Source organism: Barbatula barbatula (genome assembly GCF_947034865.1).
Source record: "Barbatula barbatula genome assembly, chromosome: 11".
NCBI lineage: Eukaryota > Metazoa > Chordata > Actinopteri > Cypriniformes > Nemacheilidae > Barbatula > Barbatula barbatula.
Window position 1 is genome coordinate 18,441,260 of NC_136774.1, and position 17,810 is coordinate 18,459,069.

General features: G+C 37.4%; 4 protein-coding genes across 5 annotated transcripts; 1 reads left to right on the forward strand and 3 right to left on the reverse strand.

Moving 5' to 3' along the window:
* Nucleotides 1-265: 265 nt before the first annotated feature.
* ugt5e1 (UDP glucuronosyltransferase 5 family, polypeptide E1) lies at nt 266-2,987 on the forward strand. The gene is made up of 2 exons (XM_079467541.1): nt 266-463; nt 977-2,987. The coding sequence occupies exon 2, from the start codon at nt 980-982 to the stop codon at nt 2,585-2,587; it is 1,608 nt and encodes a 535-aa protein (XP_079323667.1). The 5' UTR covers nt 266-463; nt 977-979; the 3' UTR covers nt 2,588-2,987.
* A 281-nt stretch (nt 2,988-3,268) lies between these two features.
* On the reverse strand, nt 3,269-8,562 carry dedd (death effector domain containing). 2 transcript variants are annotated; one of them, XM_079468092.1, is made up of 6 exons: nt 8,355-8,562; nt 6,718-7,396; nt 6,432-6,536; nt 6,105-6,242; nt 5,541-5,964; nt 3,269-3,566 (listed from the first exon to the last, which is right to left on the reverse strand). In XM_079468092.1, exons 2-5 carry the CDS (start codon nt 7,277-7,279, stop codon nt 5,561-5,563), a joined length of 1,209 nt encoding a protein of 402 aa, XP_079324218.1. In that variant the 5' UTR covers nt 7,280-7,396; nt 8,355-8,562; the 3' UTR covers nt 3,269-3,566; nt 5,541-5,560. The 2 variants fall into 2 exon arrangements, with proteins under 2 accessions (XP_079324218.1, XP_079324217.1); XM_079468091.1 differs by having other exon boundaries at nt 3,269-5,964.
* Nucleotides 8,563-8,569: 7 nt separating this feature from the next.
* LOC306900787 (phospholipase A and acyltransferase 4-like) lies at nt 8,570-11,653 on the reverse strand. Its single transcript, XM_079468093.1, has 4 exons — nt 11,317-11,653; nt 10,715-10,835; nt 9,435-9,733; nt 8,570-9,320 (listed from the first exon to the last, which is right to left on the reverse strand). The coding sequence occupies exons 1-4, from the start codon at nt 11,332-11,334 to the stop codon at nt 9,246-9,248; spliced, it is 513 nt and encodes a 170-aa protein (XP_079324219.1). The 5' UTR covers nt 11,335-11,653; the 3' UTR covers nt 8,570-9,245.
* A 61-nt stretch (nt 11,654-11,714) lies between these two features.
* On the reverse strand, nt 11,715-17,486 carry bgna (biglycan a). Its single transcript, XM_079467007.1, has 8 exons — nt 17,336-17,486; nt 15,408-15,677; nt 14,124-14,236; nt 13,775-13,988; nt 13,230-13,340; nt 12,898-12,991; nt 12,508-12,646; nt 11,715-12,349 (listed from the first exon to the last, which is right to left on the reverse strand). Exons 2-8 carry the CDS (start codon nt 15,652-15,654, stop codon nt 12,152-12,154), a joined length of 1,116 nt encoding a protein of 371 aa, XP_079323133.1. The 5' UTR covers nt 15,655-15,677; nt 17,336-17,486; the 3' UTR covers nt 11,715-12,151.
* Between the last annotated feature and the right edge of the window lie 324 nt (nt 17,487-17,810).

Here is a 17,810-nt window from a genome sequence, read left to right on the forward strand (position 1 = left end):
GAATTATAATATTCAGTCACAAGTAGAACAGTGTATAATACTTGTTATATCCAACTCATATGTTTGCTTTCTTCCTTTGATTGTTTCATGCTTTCTTGCATATGTTTGGTGTAACGAGTGTAATTCAAAAATGAGTTTAAATCACAGTGGAATGTAGTGTTTGTAATCCCCAGACATAAACTGTTTGTGAGCCCACCTCTCTTTCCCTCACCACTCATATGCTTCAGATCAGTGCTTTTATGCTAGGCTATTTAAAAGAGGAAGCACATTTTGAGGCCAAAGTCCAACGCCATGCTGTTCATGCTAGTCATTACTTTGAATGAGAGAAATACTACAGAGAGATATAAATGAGCCTTGAGTCTTGCCAACATACATCAACACGTTTACGCCATCAGGAATCTAAATTGCAGTTTTAATACTTTAACATTGCAATACTTTTCTTCGGGAGATCGCAAAGGACCAGGTAAATTATTCTGCTTGACTATGGGATCTAAAAAGCAGTTCAGTCAATTTAAAAAAGAAATAAATACTTTTTTAACTTAAAATGCCAATGTACAAATATCCTCTAGTCAAATTTGACTACTTTTTGCATAATGCTAGATAGCCTTTTCATAACACTTCTATTTATCAGTCTGTATGCATAACACTGAGATTCTGAAACATTTTAGCAAATAACAAAAGAGAAACAAAGAAAAAATGTTAAAGATGATTAACAAAGACTGAATTAAACGTTGTTCTTGATTGTCATATTTTATTTTATAATATTAAGGCTAGTCAACATTTATTTTATGTTTCAAAACTACAACGTTGTACAACAGGATCTAAGCCCATTCGTTTTTCATCAGTAATTCATCTGACACACGTAATATTCAAGCAACAATCTTTTATGGGTTGTTCGTAATGGACACAGATGTTCAATGATTCCTCTATTCCATATCAAAATGATAATCTATTCAAACATGTACTGCATTTTTAGACAATGCTGTTGTTGCACAGCCTCCTCCACCCTCGGATCTTTGTCTTCGTTGTTTTCCTGTGGAGTTGTCCACCACTTTCCCTGGCTGGTAACATCTTAGTCTATCCTGTGGATGGAAGCCACTGGCTTAACATGGACATTCTGCTCAGAGAACTTCACAAGGGAGGTCATAAACTAACAGTGGTCCGTTCTGCCACCAGCTGGTACATACCTGAGATCGCCGCGCACTACGTGTCCATCACCGTTCCCGTTTTGCACGTCAGCAGCCTGGAGGACCCACAGTACATGGCTTCTTTTCTTAGGAGAAACATCGACATTCAACAAAATGAAGGGACTGTTTGGTCATTCATAGGCCTGCAAAAAGAAATTCTTGCTATTTTAGAAGAGTGTCACAGATCTTCTGCTGAGATGGTGAGGATCATCCTGGAAGATAAAAACCTGGTGAACAGACTTGAAAAAGCAAAGTACGATATGATGTTGACTGACCCAGGCTTTGCAGGAGGGGTCGTGTTGGGCGCATACCTGAATCTACCAATGGTGTTCAACGTGCGGTGGATTACGAATGGGGAGGGTCACTTCGCCATCGCACCCTCACCGCTTTCCTACATCCCGACTATTGGATCCATCGTAAAAGACAAAATGACATTTGCAAATAGAATTAAAAACATCCTGCATTATGGAATTGGTCAATATATAGATCATAAAATCACAAGGCCTCTATATCAAGAAGTTATAAGCAAATATATAGACCCAAATACCAACATATACTCTTTAATCCAAGGAGCTGATTTGTGGCTCATGAGAGTCGATTTTGTATTTGAGTTTCCTCGTCCTACAATGCCCAACGTGGTCTACATTGGAGGCTTTCAATGTAAACCCTCCAAGCCTCTACCGTCTGACCTGGAGACATTTGTGGAGAGTTCTGGAGAGCACGGGGTGGTGATCATGTCTTTGGGGAGTCTGCTTGGAAGTTTGGTTCCTGACATATCCAAAGTCGTCGCGTCTGCCTTCGCTCGCCTGCCACAAAAAGTGATTTGGAGGCACGTAGGGGAAAAGCCATCTTCTTTGGGAAACAATACGCTGGTAGTGGATTGGTTGCCTCAAAATGACCTTCTGGGCCATCCCAAAATTAAAGCTTTCGTCACACATGGTGGAACGAATGGAATATATGAGGCCATCTATCACGGCGTGCCGATGCTGGGCCTCCCACTCATCTTCGATCAGTTTGACAACATGGTTCGCCTCCAGGCCAGAGGAGTAGCTCAGGTGCTCGACGTCACAGCCCTGGATGTCGATATGCTAACACAAGCACTGAGGGACATTCTAGATGAAAATCAACCGTATCAGAAAAATATGCAGAGAATGTCAACCCTGCATCGTGACACACCCAGCAAGCCAATGGACAACGCCATCTTCTGGCTGGAGTTTGTTATGAGGCATAAAGGGGCAGCACACTTGCGCACAGAGTCTTATAAGCTTCCATGGTATTCCTATCACAATGTGGATGTATTGATGCTTATAACAGGTTTGTTTGTGGGAGCCTGCTGGTTGCTGATCATGATGAGCAGGACTCTGTTAAAAGTATTTGTCAGAAAAACAAAAAATGAGTGATGTATTAGGCAACACTAGTTGTTTGATTTATAAAGTTAAAGATTAATATTAATATAAGATATTCAAGATATTAAGATATTTGTATTTTATGTGTCAAGCATTTGATTGAGCCAATGTCCTTTGCAATTTTAATGTTTATCAATTATAGATGCAACTACATATTGGTTATCGGTCGATAAACGTGATTTTTCACAGTCAGCTATTCGCAGATATTTTACATACAGACAATCATCAGGGCCGATATATCCTGTCAATCAAAAGTGTACAAGAAAAAACGATTCATTAAAAAATGTTTAAGAAGCATCACAGTTTGTTGTTTAATATTAACAGTCATTATACAAAATAATAAATTTATGCATTTGGAAGACGCTTTTATCCAAAGCAACTTACATTGCATTGAACTATTCATTTGTTTCTTACTATGTGAAATCCCCTGTGATCAAACCCATGCCCTTGGCGTTGCTAGCACCATGCTCGAACCACTGAGCCACAGGAAAGCTGTGCTTTAATTAATTTTTCAGAATCGGTATCGACAGATATCCCGCTATTGGTATCGGTGGAGAAATGTAGTATCGTTGCAATCTATAAATTGCTTTTTGAATTATCTGAACAATAAGCAGAGACAGTTGACAAATACACAATAACAGGACTATAACAGTATTTTTTATATTTTGTTTTATTGATTTGTACAGACATTGAATGAACCAGCTGTCTATTTTGCACATAAGTTTCACTTAACACAACCACCGCCATGGTCAACAAAAATAAAAGGATTCCGAAATCAGTCATAATGCGACAGATGGCCGATGATGTTGAACATCTCCTACATTTTGGAATGGTGTATTACTATATATGGTTACGATAGGTGAAATACTTGAGAGAGTAAAAAATAAAGTGCTCCGTCTTCATCTGTTCTACTGTGTCACTTTTGAGAATACTCATCTCACCTCTCCAAAAAGTAGCAATCCCATTTCTTTCTCTATGAAAAACAAAGTATAAAAAAAGGTTAGAAATGTCTAGATATTTCAAATCTACAGACCACAGCTCAATTTTCACTGTGTGATATTTAGGGGATCAATGTCATATACATGCAAGATATAAAGACAAACACTTGAACACAATCAATAGAACATGTAACCTATATAATAGATACCAGTCTGTAACTTTGTTTAGTTCCAATAGGAAAACATTACAAAAAAATGCTTTTTTCCTTCTGTAATAATTATAGCAGTATCATTCACCGATCCACAGCTAACGTCTCTAAATGTTTCACTCTAGCCCACAAGTCACCACTTTTCTTTCAATTTTCAACAGTTTCGTTATATTTTAGAAGATAGAGAAATGGGAGAGAATGAATGATAATAGGAAGAGAAAGGAAACAGCTTTGGTATTTTAAAAAGTACAGCGAAAAGATCTCAAATCAAATTACATTTGTTCCTACGATTGTTTGTTGCTCAGACAATATTGTTCCTTTTCAGTCGTGTTTAAACCCAGGTTGCGTGTCAGGTTGGCCCGTTTTGTGTTACGCATTACTTTAAACTGCATGAAGGCTTGTTGGACAGATTGGGCAGATTATTTCAACACCTGGCAGAGGTCTTTCCTAATAACACATTTTTTATAAATTATATTAAATACAGCACATCTAAAAAAAATAAAAATAAGAAAGCGCCACAAAATGACAAGAAAAATAAAAACAGAAAGGGTTAGCTTCTGTCAGGTGTGTTGCATTAGTGCAAGTGAGAAAACCTTTCTTGCATCCCAAAACCTTTGTTTTTAGTACACACAAAACTCTACAAATTAATTTGATGAAGAAATAAGACCATTTATAAAAATTCAACAAAGCCTTGGTCAAATACTTCGTCACATGAACTGCCTTCACAAAACCAATCTTTTCTGTATTACAACAACTTATCTGTCCAGACATTTATGCTGAATTTTTGAATCAGTAATAATGAAGGTTATAAGTAGGCCTATAGAGCCAAAGATTCCTAATCATTTTGGGAAAATCTTGACAAAGAGCAAATATTAATATGCAAATTTCAACAAGAGTGGACATTTGCAAATGTGAATGTTTTTTCATAGTCAACCAAATAATACCAGGGACATGGAAGATCAAAACACAATCTCCAACGAAGCCATCCAGAACATTCCACACTTCATGCCCCAGAGTCAGATTTTGACATACACCGCAACCCACAACATTAAACAAACCCAAATGTGCAACAACTTCAATCAAGAAACTGAAATCTTGCTCTGTTTCAAGTAGTATGGTGAAGCTAAAAGGTTGCCGTATGTTTTGAAACTTGATTTTTATTCACTTTTTTTATGTGGAAGGCTCCTTCTGGAGATTCTGCTTTGTGAGGTCGCATGAAGAGGAAACATATTCAAATTTTCCAAATGACAAGAACTTCACATGGATTATGTAGACTGTATGGGAGAGCTTAAGCAATGTTTCAGCTGACATCTTAAAGCCAAATCAGTTTTTTCTATAAAATGTTATGCAACCTTGTTAATTTTAATGAGATGAACATTTAGGCAGGAGAGTTTCACTAAAATTATATGGCTGTGTAACAAGACTTGATAGAAATGGAAAAGAAAAAACACATAAGCTTAAAACCAAAGCATTCATGTTGTTTATGCAGAAAAAGACCAAAGAAATAAAATGCCTTCTTTGTCCGATACTTCCCCCTTCATGTTTTATTTCCACAAATTGAGATACTCAAAATAAAAATAGAAATAACACAACTTTCCACAACATTCTTTTACCCCTATATCGTTTCATTATTGTTAGCTGAAGACACAAACCCCGGCCTCTTTTAGAGCACCTTCATTTTAAGAGTCACTTTTTCTGTTTACATTCCTTACTTGTTGTGTCCCCAAACCACCATTTATACCTTCTCATTAGTGTCCAAATCTCTCCTCATCACTGTCCTTCTGAATTCCTCCCACTTACCGACTGAGTCTATCCCACCACTAGGACAAGGGGCCCTCCTTGCTGCTCATGCTCGCTCCTCCCGCCACCAGGTTTCTCAGCAGCTTCCTCCTGCCGGCCTGGTAGTCTTCTTCATCCACGTTCACCAGCAGCTTAATGGCTTCATGGCCAACAGCTTGCTTTAGAGAGTCTGTGATGAAAACACCCTTCAGGGCTTCCAACAGTGAGCCGTTGATGTAGTCCCGCCAGAAGGCGTCCAGGTAGGTCAGCTCTGAGAACTTGATGTCACAAATGATGGAACCCAGATCACGGGATTTGAGGATGGTGTTGGCTTGGTTGAAACGCTCAAACTGCCTCTCTAGTGCCTCCTGCTTGTTGGAGAAGACGTTGCCTTGCAGAGCAGACTCGTGTTGGCAGTACTCGGCGCGTACTCGCAATCGTATATCTGTGAGATTGGAAAGAAGCTTTAAAAATACAACCTTACAAACATATTGGATTTTTTATTTATGCTGATAATCAAATGTCTGACTACAAGAAACTTCTTGCCTGTAAAGAGGCAAATCAGTAATAGGTTTGTGTTTTTACCGCATGTCTGTTTTTCTCTGCAGTCGGCTGTTGTGTGAGATCTTTTCCGTTTCCTGCTAGGCGCAGGTGGGATGGGTTTAGCACGCGGTGGGCATACCTGGGGTCCTGTAGGAGGACAACAGATCAATGGCTGGGCTCCTGAAAGACACATACAGAACATGTCAACACCTGATTACAAGCATTACCGTGTTGTTATTATTGTCATTACAACATTATTTAGATTAGACTAGTTCCACATGCAAACCTCCAACTAGTTGATATAAATTTTGCACATGCAAATTCAAAATTAGAGAAAGACCCATGTTAAACCCAATGTGCAGGACAAACCTGTTCTTCTGTGAGGTGTACCCTGCTGGGTCTCTCCTGCTCCTCTAGGAGAAACATATCGCACAGATGTCTCCTCCAAATATTTATCCACTGGATCTGGGCAAACTAGAAAAAAAGACAGAAACATTACATATGTAATGCAAGCCAAACAAGCATGCAAATAAATAACATAATAATAAAAACGTAGCTTCATGAAAAAAAAAACTTGAGCTTACACTCAATATTCATTACATGCAATATATATATGCCATAAGTAGCTCAACAAATGACCAGAAAGATCTCAAACCTGTCTGTCTCTTGCGCAGAGTGACATAGGGTAGCAGGTCATGGCGAGTTATGATGCGGAGCAGCTGAAGAACGTGCCTAAAGTTCGTCTCATCACACCGCCCCTGTCGCTCCAGAGCAAGCAGGAAGTCCCGGCCGCTCCGTATCCCTCCCCTCTCGTACTCGTCAATAACGTCCACAAATAGAAAGGATAGCACGCGCACATCCCGATGCGTCAGCTGCGCTCCCACGATATCAAACATGCGGTGAAGTGAGTATAGCCCGTACGCATCATCTACGGCCTCCTCCGGCCAAGGCTCGACCCTACCGGATGCGGGTCTCCTAGAGGAGTGGGAACTCCCGCAGGACGGAGGAGTCAAGCGGCTTAGAGAGAGTGCGAGAGAGTTACCGTGAGCTGTCGAGGACGAGGATGCCGCAACCCAACCTCTCCGAGGAGAGGAGACCCCAGATCGGGAATAAGAGTCTATAGAGGAACGCGGAATGTGTTGCCTGCCCTGACTGGAGGAAGAGTTCTGTGGAGAGATGAGGGCAGGGTTGGCATTCCCATGCTGCTGTGAGGTCATCACTCTTTGCTATAGACGGCTGATGGGTGGGGTGGATGGCAGAAGGCCCTGACAGCAGAGCGAAGCTCAAATCGGTGTCAACACGCTCAGCCCACAACTCTCACCTCCGACTTTAATCTAGAAGAGAAAATAATTAACAAAAGAAAACAACTATTGTTTAAATGTTAGTTCACGGACTCCAAGGCGGTTTTAGGAAACGGTGTAAAATAATAAGAAACTCAACGCTTTTGTATTAGTGTTTCAAAATACAGATCTGGGTAAGCGTTACAATAACTAAACATAATTCATCTTCACAAGGTGCTTCAAATAAGACACAATTGAGCTGTGCTCATTGTACACAGCTATATAAATAGAATTCAGAAACAGCTATTGCCAAACTGTTTTCTAGATCATGACAGTGGCCATTGCTCAATACATTTAAGTGAATACAAATCACAGACCCTCATTTATATTTAAGAATCTATTTTACCATAACTATTGTGTAATTGACAAGCTTAAATAAGGTTTTTAACATACTTGGTTAGTGTTGATAATACAACCCCATAGAATACATATAACCAAGAGATTTAGTGTATGTATTTACTGTACAAACCATTTATATTAAATGTACGTTATTGAATTTACTTTGTTGGTCTAGTTAAGGTAATAAATCAACAAATAACAGGTTCAAGAGTGTGGCTATTAGGATAGCAAAATTCAGCTATCAAATGATTTTGAAAGGCATTCAACCACTGGCAGAAGTAAAAAGCGTTCTAACTATTTCATAAGGCAACAAATTGTAATTAAAAGACGCGTAAATTAGCATTCACATGTCAACAACCGTATAAAAATCTAGGACAGCTGTGTGTTAGCCTGCTGTCTAGTGGACCCGAGGAGGGGTTGAATAACACCCTAATTTTTAAGAGTATGCTGAATTTTCAATTCAGTTTTTATTAACAACTACCTCTAGAGTCTATATATTAACAAGCATATTTAAACGTAATGTAAACGTGTTTTAAAATGAGCTTAGCAACGGACTGCTGGTATGCTAACGTCAACAGCGTGTAGCAACACTGAAGGTACACAACTGTCTTACCTCTTTACTTTCATGAATCTCTTTATAAACACGGCGACAATAGACTTTGCTCTTCGTTCAAACATGCGGACAGGTCCTCATGTATGTGCAATGTAGTTTTCTGGGGTTAATTTAAACGGTTTGGTGAAGCTTGGTAACGAGCCCATTTTTTGTTCCTCTACCAAAATGTAGGTACATCCGGGACATGCGTGAGCGTGGGGCAACATCCGGGGAATGTAGGAAACTCTTCATCTTTATTCAACAGACAATGCACGCTCGGCGTGTCTTACACCTGACAGATGTGTGCTAGTTTTTTTTACAGATGTTGGTATGAACAAATTCACAAGAACGATGTTTTTATAAAGCAGAAATGTGTATTTGGAAAAGAGAAAATGAATGACAAAACATTGATGCTAGCCCTCATGTATGTTACCATGGTAACCATGTTATCTGCAAAAAACAGTAACTAGTTGTTGGGCAAGTGAAATTATACCAAGATTGCATTACATTAGTTAATGGGTTAGATAACATGAGCCAACAATTTACAATATTTTATCTATTATTCTTAGACTTGAGTTAATGTTGGTTAGTAATAATTTTGCTTATGTTAATTCATTGTGCATTACTAATGTTAACAGAGAGATTGAATTCAAGAGATTATTATATTTAACTTATTTTGTGTGTGGGTTCATGTGCGTAGATTGTAAGGGTCGATTTAATCATTTTACAAACATCAGACTGTTTTACAGCTGTTCTATGTACATTTTTCATACACGGCACAAGAAGTGAACCTGACATCACACTGAAATCTTTACATAACTACAAACCTGCACATATCATGGTTTATCACAAGAACATTCTAACATGAAATAATGCAATATTTTTTGTGATATACGTCATTCTTAGTATAGATTAAACTGAAGGTACAAGGAAGCCAAACTGTTCAGTAGCCTCCACACATTCCTTGTTTTTGTCCTTTCCTGGAATCTGTTGAAACAAATCATTGTAAAAAGAACCTACGATAGAATAAAGATGAACTGAACATTTAAAAAAAAGATAATAGATTTGGCAGAATTAATGACTTTTGTGTCATAAACTCACCTGATTGCACACAGCTTTTCCGTACCGGATAAATGTGGCAAAGTGTTCACAGTTCAATGTGAAAATCTTGTAGGTATATTCTTTATCCAGTAGAGCATCTCGTCGCCGTCTCATGTCCTCCTCAGGTGAAGGTGGGAAATTGTGATGGTTATTGCTCACTGAAACTTGAGCTCCTTTAGGTACATTAACCTCAGCCAGGAACTGGCGACGTATCTTAGTCTCTCCAAGCAAAAGATCACCACAGACAGGAAAAATAGCTTGGAGGCAGCCCCGAAATGTATTCTGGATCGGAGTTTCATCTGGTATGGGATAAACAAATACAGTTTAAGTGCAGTCAGTGGTACAACAAAAAAATGTAATACTAGATACTAGTATTAGATACTAGTATAAAAGTATATGTATACATGGGTGTTTCTGCAACTACTGGCACTTTTGGAACTTTTTAAAAAAAAATTCACCTCTGTGAACTTTAATTTTAATCATCAGAGTCTGTAATACATAAAAAACGGTCAACAAAATAGCATGGAGTGTAATTTAATATACAGTAAACATTGAAAATGTTTTGCGGTAAAAGACATGTTGCGGAAATGACATTTGTGCTAATATTGCAGCTAACTGGCACTACATTTGACTCTAAGCATCTTAATATACATGATAAAACAGTTATATACATTTATTTTTAAGATATTGTTGAAAGTACAGAATTACCTGTATGGTAAGGACATACAATAAATACTGACACAGATGAGATTATGTTTACCTCATTTTGGGGATCTTGCGAGTGAGGTAGTGAGGTGGCCTAATCTGTCAGCAATGTGTTTATAGTAATTTCTGTTTCGTCTTTTCTGTCTTTGATAAAATCTCATAATAAAAGACGTTGTTCATTGTTGCAGTAAGAACTCAAACATGTGGAACAGGCACATTTACTTGAAAAAATGATCAGTAAATAATAAAATAAATTAAGATGCTGTAAGTTCAAATGTATAAAACATTATTCATTTTGAAATAAGGTCAAATTGTAATTCAATTAACTTATTTTAAGTATTTTAACATGAGTTGTGGGAAATGAACAAAAATTGTGTGTTAAATCACATTAGTCATTAAATATATTTTTGTAGAGGTGTGAAACTGTGTGACTTTATTTATGACACTGTGACTATATTTTTTTACATAAATCTAAAATTTCAGAATAGTTGCAGAAACACCCACATACTGTACATATGTAGCCTATATATATAATACTAATCTATGATAGATAGGCCTACTATAATAATGCTTACCAGCAACAGCGAAGTGAATAACGTATCCATCCCCGTCGTACACGCCCCAGTGTGCGTAGCCAATGGGATATATGAACTCAATCAAATCTCCAAACTTTGCAGTGGATACAATGTGCTGAACCTGTGCACGACAGTTCAATTCGTCATGTTACGCCTCCTGTTACAGGTTTTAGAACAAGTTTGACCACATTTACAAAAGATGCATTCCGTAATGACTGAACTGTTGTTTTGTTACGTAAAACAACGACGAAAACATCCTGTAAAGTCATTCGGTCAACTGTTCTGTAAGTGTTGCTCTTAGATCAATTAACTACCTTACTAAAACAAGCACGATATGTTAAATTCACTTTGTTTAGTCATTTAGTTTCTGTTTCGGCACGGCACATAAAAACCTATTCGTATTTTAAAAGAATGAACATGTACACGAGGATAATGATCTCGAGCTTATGTGTTCGTGATGTGTAACAAAAATCAGTTCTAATGAAACCGAAGTACATGGCATCCCATCGAAAACGTCACGATGACATCAAATAAACAGAATTTGTCATTTTGGATAATAACTTTTTAAAGTAAACTAAATAAATAAATATTTGTTACGTTACCTGTTTCTTGAAGTCCATGTTTGTTGCCGTTTAGTCGACACGTTACGCATAGAAAGTAAATTATTTAGTTTGCCAAGCCTTTTAGGCGTGGTAACAGTACAACCGGCAGACGGACTTGTTTGAAAACAGTATACCTTATATTTAAATTCATGGGCGGAGCTTGCACCTGTAAGGCTATGATTAATCGATAAATAATTCCAATTGCTGCTTACAACGCTTTTGTTTGAGATAAAAGATAAAAAGGAAGCTAGATGGAGGTTCTCACTTCCAAAACTTTAGTTCCCCTTCCACCTAGGCAACCCATATTAAAATCCCTCATTAAATGCATTTAGACTGTTTTACATTAAAGTAATCAAACGATAAAATAAATAGGTCATGTTGTAATGTCCACAACGATAAACATCCACAACCCAATTGAAAACTTTATTACAGTATTTCTGTAATGAATAAGTGACAAACAGCCGTCCAGGCAATCTGTAAATGTATCTTATTTAAAGATGCAATCCATGAAAACTAAAACAAATGAAGCTGTTAACAGACATTACAGCAACGATTAGACAACTAGAGTACATATTCATTAATGTCCATTAAATATTCAACAGAATTACACACATGAAAACTTTAAAACTGACAATTTTAGCTTTGACTTTATGAATATGAAGTTCACGTTTCTTCCCAATTTTCTCCCGAATGTCCATATCTGTTCCAAATCCATGCAAATGTGATGCTTCTTCTTTCAAGACTCTTGGCTAAAATGTTGAACAAAATCACATGCTCTCTATTTGACTCCTTAATCTCCTCTGGATGATTGTTATGATTTTAGAAGATTGTATTTTTATTTCTTGTGGTTGCCAAACTGTACGGCCATGTGGTCACTGACACAGCGGAAAGAAGCAGGCTGCACCTCCCAGTACCTGATCGGGTTGTCAAAGAGACTGATGCCATTGTAGAAGACCCTCTTCACTCCAAAACCTGTAGGGCAGAAGTCATCCACCCCGACCTCAGTGATGTTGTTTGAGTGGAGGTAGACAACCTGCCGAAATTGTCCGTGGGTATTTTAAATGAACAGGAATTAGTGATAGCAAAGGATCGCAAACAAAGAAAATGATATATTAAATAGACACACATGCACCCCACAAAACATAATTTAGTATGATTTATAAGCGGTAGGGTTTACTACACAACACACACCTGTAGATACTTCATATGAGGCAGTCCATTGGGCACTCTGGCCAGAAGGTTGTTGTCAAGGTGCAGCTCTCTAAGACTAGTCAGATAAGACAGAGCACCCTGCTCGATGTGGCGGATTTTGTTATTGCCAAGGCCCAACCTAAACATGTATGCAGTATAAACAAGAAAGGTAGTGCTGGTTGGTTTTGAGGAGATGTTTAGATTTTTACCACTAGAGGACACTAAAACCAAACTTTACAACATACACCATGGACACTCAAAATTTCTGTGGATTTCATTTGTTGAATTAACATTGTAATTCATTTTATGACACATGAGGCAAAATATTGTTTGACTACATATATAAGGGATAGTAAACTTACCCAGAAATTAAGAATGTTTAAGGTTTACCTCTGCAGCTGAGTGTACTGGCTGAGATCCACCAGCTCAATGGCCTGAATCTGATTTTGGTCCAAATGAAGCTCATGAAGACTGCTGGGAAGGTCTGATGAAAATAACACACATTCCGTAAAGAACAGAAAGAGATACATTGTATCTAGAAAAGAATGGGACACATTCCATGTAGGAAAAACTGCATCCTGTTGCTCAAAACACAAAAATGTCTCTATTCTTTATGAATGGTATGCTGTTTTGGTTAACTCATGGGTTAAAAATATATACAATACAGACGTTAATTTGATTAATTAAATTATTCTAATTCCATGTTGTATCTTTCTCATTACCTCTGGGAACACCAGTAAGTTTGGCTTCAGAAATGCGCAAGTAGTTCAATTTTACATCCATAAATGCTCCAGGTTCAAAACCGCTGTTTCGGAGTGGATTGCGGCCCATTTCTGCAATATCAGAACCAAGATTTTTCAATGCTCCTTTATCAATGTAGGTTTTCCTTTACAAATCAAAAATCTATGGGAATATACTGGAAAACATAATACATAAATATACAATACATTTCCATATATTGAATGCTTATTTTTTTTTAAATATGAAAGCTGATTCCTTACTAACATTCAATATAATGTAATGTTGGAAGGTATAAAATTTTTATTATTCTACAGTTTATATTTTAAAAAATTTATTAGGTGATCAAATATATTGACAGATATAAAGGAAAATATATTTTCTTTGCCTAATGTGTCAAAAGGTATCAATACAGAATTATGAGCACTAGAGGTCATCATCGGCATATGTATGGTTTTAACTGAAGACCATGAATCAAATCATTGGCAAAGTTCATCAATATATTGTACAAGCACAAAGACCGTCTTACCAATGACATGCATGTTGTGGAGGCCTGCGAAGCTCAATGCTGGCACCCTGTTGATGTGGTTGTCATGGATACGCAGCTCAACCAAGGATGAAGGCAGGTTTCTGGGAATGGAGGTGATACGGTTGTGCGAGATATATAACTTCTGCAAACGTTTTAATGGAAGGAATGCCCTGGCATCAATTCGGGAGATCTGGTTATACCTTAAAACCAGCGCCTGTATGGGGATAGAAATACGTTTTTATAACCGGTTTTATATATTCTGATGTCAGACAACTGATTATGGCACAATACATGATTTGTATGATGGCAAAATGTATTTACAATATAATTAAGATAATATAGCTCTTACATAGAGGTTGGTCAGGCCCTTAAAGTCTCCCTCTCTAATCTCTGTGATCTTGTTGCTCTGCAGGTCCAACATCAACGTGTCTGCAGGAATACCGCTTGGAACGTATCTTAAACCTTTTGGGCAACAATGCACAAACAAAAGTAAATAAATAGCTGTTTGGAAATGAGGTTTTGTGGAAAATCAAGACTTTGGATCAAAGTTTGTTTACACTGGAATGCTTTGATAGTTTACTCCATGAGGGTGGGTGACACTAATTTAAGGGTGTGCATGTTTTCCAGGGTTGCGGAGCAGACTTAAAGTCAACATAAACTCAAAATTGTTACATTCTTAATAGACATTTCATGGTTTTTCTTTATATTATGAAATGAAAAGACACGTTTCTTAATAAAACAATGTACTTAATATACATCAGTAGTCAGACAAAAAAATCACTTTAGTTCTTGTCCATCCGATTCCATCACAAAGTAAATAGTACAGTGTCTATGAAGCACTTTCTTTTGAATTACTCAAGCTTACTTATAAACCTCTCAGCGAGCTATAATTTCGGAAATGTTTGGTAATTCTCTGTGCTCCGGGCTCTCTGTGTGTAGTGTGTCCTGTTGTTGTGTTAGCATTCCCACTCTGAGCTCTATAATTAAGATGGAGCCATGTGAACAGAGCTCCACGTAGCACAATATAACACGGAGAGCTAGAAATGAGAAGAACAGCTGTATTTTATAAAACAAATATTACTGAATCATCAAGCAGTGATAGGAAAGAGGCAACTGTGCTTGGGTGGCACCTGGGATCAACAGAAGTCATCCATTTGGCTTTAAAATCCTCATTCCTGGTGAAACCGACATCATAGTTTATGGCACGTTTGCTGTACCGAGTAAAATAACCAGAATGTCTGAGTTCTCAGGTGACCGACCGCACACCACATGTACCGTCTGATGTGGATAGGCCAGATTAGCTGTGTCTCATCTAGTATCCGTTCTCAAGATAGCCTTTGATGTGGATGGTAAAACTTACAATTCTTAAAATTTCCTCTTCACTTGCCTTACTTTTAAGCAAAGCTTTGATTTATATTGAATTTACTTATATTTGTGAATAAAAGTTTTAGGCAAGAATAACAGTTTAGCAGGTTTTGGATCATGCATGATGTTGGTAATTATAGGACAAATAAGTTGGAAACACTATAACTAATTTAATCACAAACTGGTGTAGTCTTCACTCCTTAGACTATACAGTCTTTTCTGTATACAGTATATGCACCATCACAAGTACACATCATCTGAGGCCCACCTAAATCTGAGCATTGGACCACTCTGAGGTGGCACCGGCAGCCAAATGGGCACGTGACGTGTTCGGTTTCGTACGGATCCACAGCCGAGCCTTCTTCCTGGTCTTTCATCATCATCACCATCAGCTCTTTTACATCAATGTCTTCACCAAAATCCCAGAATCCATTTTGCTCAAAGGGTAGGGTGGAGGAGTATGATGGCAGGTGGGCAGTGCAAAGAAACAGGAAAGCCACGTAACCTGACAACATGGCTGCCAATACCAGTTTTTAATCTGTGGAACATACAGAAAGAGGCAAGCTTTAGAAATATGGCACTTGCTTTTCATAAACCATAAATGGACTTTGCATCCAAAACTGCTTCTGGTATGATCCATTATTCCGTGGTCTCATTAAGCAGTGAATATACAGCGGCCTCTGACAATATCGCAATAAACAAATCTGCTTCTTACATTTACAAGAGCAAAAAAATCGAATTGTACCTGAGACTAAAAATGTTACAAATGTGAATTGTTTGGGTTAGATGCACCAACGTGTGCAAGTGTGTATTTTCGTAACCTGCCTACAAGCTATATTTACAGTCACAGCAGGTTTTTTTCTTCTTCTCAGAAATGTCATCTGAGTGTATTTTTGTATGTTTTGTGTCTTTTGTCCAGTTGAATTATAGAGCTGAAACCACCCTGATAAAACGTTAGCAGAAGAAAATGTTAAGACATGTTAAGACAATAAAATGTTTACACTTCTGATGCAGATAAATAAGTCTACAAAATGGACAGTGCATGGTTCCAAACATATTTCTTTCCTGTAAAATTAGTTTATGTTGAAGGTATAGTTCCCCCATAAATAAATGTTTTGTCATCATTTATTCACCTTTATGTCTTCCCAAACCTTTATATAATTCTTTCTTCTGTGGCACACAAAACAAGATATTTTAAGAAATGTGGTTTGGTGTCAATACAGAGGTCAATGAGGGTTAATGTTGTTTGCTCGTTTTTCTATATATAGTTTGGAGTGAGTAAATAATAAAAATATTTTCTGGATGACCCAAAGAGATTTTGGGATGTAAGTCAATGTGGAGATACATTGCTCCTCTTATATGAGATTCTCTGACCATCAAGATCTACTTCAGCTAGTTCTTTTCTTATGCCACGTGTTGTGTGTGTGGTTTTAAACTGCCTCCAAGTTCTCTCTCTCTCTCTTTAAATTCACTCCCACACCCTTCACCACAGAATGGCAAAAGGACCACATTACTGGCAAATTCAACAGATTTTTTTTGGAGAGCCACCCTGATTCATGCCCTCAAATAAGGACACTGAATGCACCAAAAACATATCCTCTTTAGAAAAGACCATGTCATAAACACAAAAATCATGATATTGCACTTACTTATTTTAAAAAGCCAACAATACTAAATGTAATGCTTCTCAAAATGTTTATATTTCTTGATAGTCTTTGTCTTAAGTGTAAAACTGATACAGTGAGTCTTCCTATCAAAATAATTTCTCACATATAATTAAATGAAAAAGTTTCATATTTCTTCAAAGGAACACCTAAATGGTATGACGTCAAATAGTTATAAAAGGCTGAATAACATCTCATATTAAAGAGATGAAAATAGTTTCTCTCGGATGGGCTTATATTAAACTAAATTACTACATCCTGTCAAGATTACAGACTTGACGCACACGTAGATGAAACAACATTTTTCAATGATTTTTCAAATTAATGTAAGGCGCCATTTGGGGAAATTACACCAAAATGAGCTCAAATAAGTCTTGTACATTCAAAGAGCAAATTACGACAAAAACAGGTAGAAAAAACATAACAGCAGATGTTAAGTTACCATGGAAATTAAGTTACCATGGAAATGCGTCAGGTGCAAAAGTGGTCTGTAATGTCTGTACTTGAGAATAAAGGCATCAAGACTTCTTACCTGTAAGATGTGTGTTTTCAGATACAAATCTGAATTCTATTTTCACAATGTTTGAAGCAGACAGATTTATGGTGTGATCATTGTTTAGGATGGTTGTCTCTAGTTCCTTGGTTTCACAGCACTGAGCAGCACCTGCGATTGAAAACAAGACAGCTTGCAAAAAGAGGAATTTCTTTATATTTGGGACATTCCCACTCAAGCTATCTTTCCCTCCCACTGTTTTTGCTCGTTCTTTTTGGGGAGAGAAAAAGAAAGAGAGAGAGAGAGAGAGAGAGAATTAGTGTCAGGGTGGGTCATGTCAGCAACCAGTGTTTTTACCTAAATATTGTCAAATTGAATTAAATATGCCTTTATAAAACTTTTGGTTTACACATTTTAATTCAAATATATTAAAATAATGTACCTTTCTCAAGTTCCTTGATTCTGCTGTTTATGTCCTTTTCAAACACATTAAAATATAAATACAAATATAATC